Below are 5,687 nucleotides of genomic sequence, written 5' to 3'. Positions count from 1 at the left end.
ATCTTTGGAAAGAACGGAACCGAAGAGTATTCGAGCAAAAGGAGCTGCCGGCCTCTGCGCTGGCTGGAATAATCAGAGATGACGTCAGCTGTTTCAACGAGGCCATAAGAGGAGTAGGCGCTTAGAGTTTTCAATGTAATCTTCGGTTCCGTTCGGTTTTAAACTGTGTGTTGTGTTGGGAGATGACCCGCCTTTCAATGGGTGGTCTGCCCTTTCTTGTATGACTTCCTTTCTTCTATAATGCAAAGGCAGAGTTCCTGCTGTTCGCGTCAAAAAAAGACCCCTGCAGCGCGTCCGCATCGCCGGAAACGCGAGGTCTCACCCCGTCCCCGTGCATCCTCTTCCCGTCACCATATCCATCGGCGCAAGTTTGGCGGACATTGCCGTCGGGCTCCGGCGCCAAGCCGCACGAGCATCCCTGAGCTCCTCTACTCCATGGTCCACGCTCTACCTCGCATCCCCCTGCGGAACCTCCTGCGCCAGCCAACCGACGAGAAGCGCCACCGGGCCTTTGTTGTAATGCCCACCCCCACCGCCAACGGCAGGTATCAGTTCGATTCTTTCCATCCTAGGCGCCTATTGGTCCTTGAGCTCACGCGCCTTCATTCAGTTGCAGATAAGGCAGCAATGGGGGAGTTCCTCTGCAAGCCCCGCTCCCGCGGCCGCTCCGGTGCGTAGCCGCCGGCGCACTGATGATCCTCCTTGGAGAGCCCCGTTGACATCTGTCGTCTCCGTCCCCGTCCGTTGTCACCGTCGCTGCCCCGCCTCCTCTGTTTTCCCTGGAGAAGAAGTCGGTTTGGTTTTATGACGAACCGGTACTGAAGAGTGGGCCTACGGTTTATTTACAACCAGTCATTACCTCTGACGCTAACTACGAGTTTTTATTTAACCGGCACAAATCCTATAAGCGTATGACCGCCGGGCTCCACCATATCCACTTCGATTTAAAGTTCGATTTACTTTGCTGAAAGCGCATTTGCTTCATTTACACTTGATGTTTGGCTCGTCCTTGTACCGTTGATCCCTAAACAATAAGAGCATCTCTAGCAGATCCCACAAAAGAGGTCATCCGATAAAATAACCGCCGATTTAACGGATGATGTCTTTTTTTGCCTCGAACAGATCCCGTAAAATCGGCCATTCGCTAAAAAAAATTCTAGGATCCTGCGGATCCCTCCCTCTTTTTAATGGTTCCACTATCATTGGCGCGAAGGAACTTCCACCCCCTTCCATTCCCACCTTACTCCTTGCCGCCGCCTCCGATATCGCCGTCTCCTCGCCGCGCTGCCAACCAACCCTATGGAGTACCCGTAGGCTCCAGGCGCAGCATTTCATGCGCCGCTGCCACCAAGTATGCCGCCGCTCCGTCCTCCCGCGCCTCCCTCGATTGTGCATGACGGCCCATGCCAACACCTTACGGCGGTGGCGGCAAGAGAATCACCTCGTACAAGGAGGCGTGGCCGGCGCGGCACCACTCCCCCCCCCCTCGGCTCCAGTTCCTCCTGCCGCGGCCGCCGACGTGAGGAAGAAGGCCGCCTACACCGGCACGCCCCCGAGGAAGAAGGCGCTCGCAGCAAGGGGTCGGGGTCCTCCTCCGCCTCCGGCCGGCCACGTTCTCCCCGATCATAGGCACTCAACCGATCACGCCTACCACGTGTTCGATGAAAACGTACGGGAGGTAAAAAAGTTCTTTTGCTTGAAACACTCCGGTGATCTTTGGTTCGACTTTGAAGCACTTGTTTATGCTTTGCCTGTTGGATTTTGTAGCCAAAACATGCACTCAACATATACCGAAATGTTGGAGGAGAATGCCGTACATTTGAGTGCTCCCCTTGACGATTTCGATACACCTCATGCAGAGGTCAAGGCGGAGCTGGATCTAGCGAATGACGGTGGTGATAAAGTGGAAGTGATTGAGGTATGATGCTAGAGTGGGAAGGACTGGAAATTACACAGACAGGAGCGAAGCTGAAGCTAACACTACTAGGGAAAACCCTAGCAGTAGCGCTGGTTTTGTGCTCACTAGTAGCGCGGATAGGCGCGCTACTAATAAGGCGCTACAGCTATTGCTTACTGCTAGGACAAATAGCTGCAGCGTTTGTTCACTCCCACGCTACTGCTAATGTAACTACTGGCAGCGTGTTTTCTCTCCATCGCTACTAGTATTCTTTTTTATTTTTTTATTTTTAGTGTATTTATACGCCATCATACAAATGTTGGTACTGAAGGAAATATGCCCTAGAGGCAATAATAAAGTTATTATTTATTTCCTTATATCATGATAAATGTTTATTATTCATGCTAGAATTGTATTAACCGGAAACATAATACATGTGTGAATACATAGACAAACAGAGTGTCACTAGTATGCCTCTACTTGACTAGCTTGTTAATCAAAGATGGTTATGTTTCCTAACCATGGACAAAAGAGTTGTTATTTGATTAACGGGATCACATCATTAAGAGAATGATCTGATTGACATGACCCATTCCATTAGCTTAGCACCCGATCGTTTAGTATGTTGTTATTGCTTTCTTCATGACTTATACATGTTCCTATAACTATGAGATTATGCAACTGCCGTCTACCGGAGGAACACTTTGGGTACTACCAAACGTCACAACGTAACTGGGTGATTATAAAGGAGTACTACAGGTGTCTCCAAAGGTACATGTTGGGTTGGCGTATTTCGAGATTAGGTTTTGTCACTCCGATTGTCGGAGAGGTATCTCTGGACCCTCTCGGTAATGCACATCACTTAAGCCTTGCAAGCATTGCAACTAAATGAGTTAGTTGCGGGATGATGTATTACAGAACGAGTAAAGAGACTTGCCGGCAACGAGATTGAACTAGGTATTGGAATACCGACGATCAAATCTCGGGCAAGTAACATACCGATGACAAAGGGAAGACGTATGTTGTTATGCGGTCTGACCGATAAAGATCTTCGTAGAATATGTAGGAGCCAATATGGGCATCCAGGTCCTGCTATTGGTTATTGACTGGAGACGTGTCTCGGTCATGTCTACATTGTTCTCGAACCCGTAGGGTCCGCACGCTTAAGGTTACGATGACAGTTATATTATGAGTTTATGCATTTTGATGTACCGAAGGTTGTTCGGAGTCCCGGATGTGATCACGGACATGACGAGGAGTCTCGAAATGGTCGAGACATAAAGATTGATATATTGGAAGCCTATGTTTGGATATCGGAAGTGTTCCGGGTGAAATCGGGATTTTACCGGAGTACCGGGAGGTTACCGGAACCCCCCGGGAGCTATATGGGCCATGATGGGCCTTGGTGGAAAAGAGAAGAGGCAGCCCATAGTGGGCCGCGCACCCCTCCCCTCCCTTGGTCCGAATTGGACAAGGAGAGGGGGCCGGTCCCCTCTCTCTCTTTTCCCCCCTCCACAAGTCCTATTCCAACTAGGATTGGGGGAGGGGGGGAATCCTACTCCCAGAGGGAGTAGGACTCTCCTGGCGTGCCCTATGTGGCCGACCAGCCTCCCCCCTTTTGGTCCTTTATATACTGAGGCAGAGGCACCCTAGAGGACACAAGTTGATCCACGTGATCTATTCATTAGCCGTGTGCGGCGCCCCCTGCCACCATAGTCCTCGATAATATTGTAGCGGTGCTTAGGCGAAGCCTTGCAGCAGTAGTGCATCAAGATCGTCACCACGCCGTCGTGCTGATGGAACTCTTCCCCGACACTTTGCTGGATCGGAGTCCGGGGATCGTCATCGAGCTGAACATGTGCTAAAACTCGGAGGTGCCGTAGTTTCGGTGCTTGATCGGTCGGGCTGTGAAGACGTACGACTACATCAACCAAACGCTTCCGTTGTCGATCTACGAGGTACGTAGATCATACTCCCTCCCTCGTTGCTTTGCATCACCATGATCTTGCGTGTGTGTAGGAAATTTTTTGAAATTACTACGTTCCCCAACAGTGGCATCCGAGCCTAGGTTTTATGTGTTGATGTTATATGCACGAGTAGAACACAAGTGAGTTGTGGGCGATATAAGTCATACTGCTTACCAGCATGTCATACTTTGGTTCGGCGGTATTGTTGGATGAAGCGGCCCGGACCGACATTACGCGTACGCTTACACGAGACCGGTTCTCCCGACGTGCTTTGCACAAAGGTGGCTAGCGGGTGACAGTTTCTCCAACTTTAGTTGAACCGAGTGTGGCTACGCCCGGTCCTTGCGAAGGTTAAAACAGCACCAACTTGACAAACTATCGTTGTGGTTTTTTGATGCGAGGTAAGAACGGTTCTTGCTCAGCCCGTAGCAGCCACGTAAAACTTGCAACAACAAAGTAGAGGACGTCTAACTTGTTTTTGCAGGGCATGTTGTGATGTGATATGGTCAAAACGTGATGAGATATAAGTTGTTGTATGAGATGATCATGTTTTGTTAAAGTTATCGGCAACTGGCAAAAGCCTTATGGTTGTCTCTTTATTGCATAAGATGCAAGCGCCAAATAATTGCTTTACTTTATCGCTATGCGATAGCAATAGTTGCAAGAGCAATAGTTGGCGAGACGACCGTGTGACGACACATTGATATAGATCAAGATGATGGAGATCATGGTGTCATGCCGGTGACGATAGAGATCATGACAGTACTTTGGAGATGGAGATCAAAGGCGCAAGATGATGATGGCCATATCATATCACTTATATTGATTGCATGTGATGTTTATCTTTTTTATGCATCTTATCTTGCTTTGTTTGACGGTAGCATTATAAGATGATCTCTCACTAAATTATCAAGAAGTGTTCTCCCTGAGTATGCACCGTTGCCAAAGTTCGTCATGCCCAGACACCACGTGATGATCGGGTGTGATAAGCTCTACGTCCATCTACAACGGGTGCAAGCCAGTTTTGCACACGCAGAATACTCGGGTTATACTTGACGAGCCTAGCATATGCAGATATGGCCTCGGAACACGGAGACCGAAAGGTCGAGCGTGAATCATATAGTAGATATGATCAACAAAATGATGTTCACCATTGAAGACTAATCCATTTCACGTGATGATCGGTTATGGTTTAGTTGATTTGGATCACGTGATCACTTAGAAGATTAGAGGGATGTCTATCTAAGTGGGAGCTCTTAAGTAATATGATTAATTGAACTTTAATTTATCATGAACTTAGTCCTGGTAGTATTAGCATATCTATGTTGTGGATCAATAGCTCGCATTGTTGCTTTCATATGTTTATTTTGATATGTTCCTAGAGAAAATTGTGTTGAAAGATGTTAGTAGCAATGATGCGGATTGGATCCATGATCTGAGGTTTATCCTCATTGCTGCACAGAAGAATTATGTCCTTGATGCACCGCTAGGTGACGGGCCTATTGCAGGAGCATATGCAGACGTTATGAACGTTTGGCTAGCTCAATATGATGACTACTTGATAGTTTAGTGCACCATGCTTAACGGCTTAGAATCGGGACTTCAAAGACGTTTTGAACGTCATGGACCATATGAGATGTTCCAGGAGTTGAAGTTAATATTTCAAGCAAATACCCGAGTTGAGAGATATGAAGTCTCCAACAAGTTCTATAGCTAAAAGATGGAGGAGAATCGCTCAACTAGTGAGCATGTGCTCAGATTGTCTGGGAACTACAATCGCTTGAATCAAGTGGGAGTTAATCTTCCAGATAAAATAGTGATTG

At 48.0% G+C, this 5,687-nt stretch overlaps 1 protein-coding gene across 1 annotated transcript in view; it reads left to right on the top strand.

Moving 5' to 3' along the window:
* The first annotated feature begins 435 nt into the window (after positions 1-435).
* Positions 436-5,687, top strand: part of LOC125547385 (ankyrin repeat-containing protein At5g02620-like) — a 17,719-nt gene continuing 12,467 nt past the window's right edge. Inside the window, exons 1-2 of the mRNA XM_048711272.1 lie at positions 436-670; positions 1,860-1,918. Of these exons, the coding sequence (XP_048567229.1) occupies positions 436-670; positions 1,860-1,918 (294 nt within the window). The remainder of the gene's footprint in view (positions 671-1,859; positions 1,919-5,687) is intronic.

Source organism: Triticum urartu, chromosome 3, assembly GCF_003073215.2.
Source record: "Triticum urartu cultivar G1812 chromosome 3, Tu2.1, whole genome shotgun sequence".
Classification (NCBI taxonomy): Eukaryota; Viridiplantae; Streptophyta; class Magnoliopsida; order Poales; family Poaceae; genus Triticum; species Triticum urartu.
This window is presented reverse-complemented; position numbering and strand designations above follow the sequence as displayed.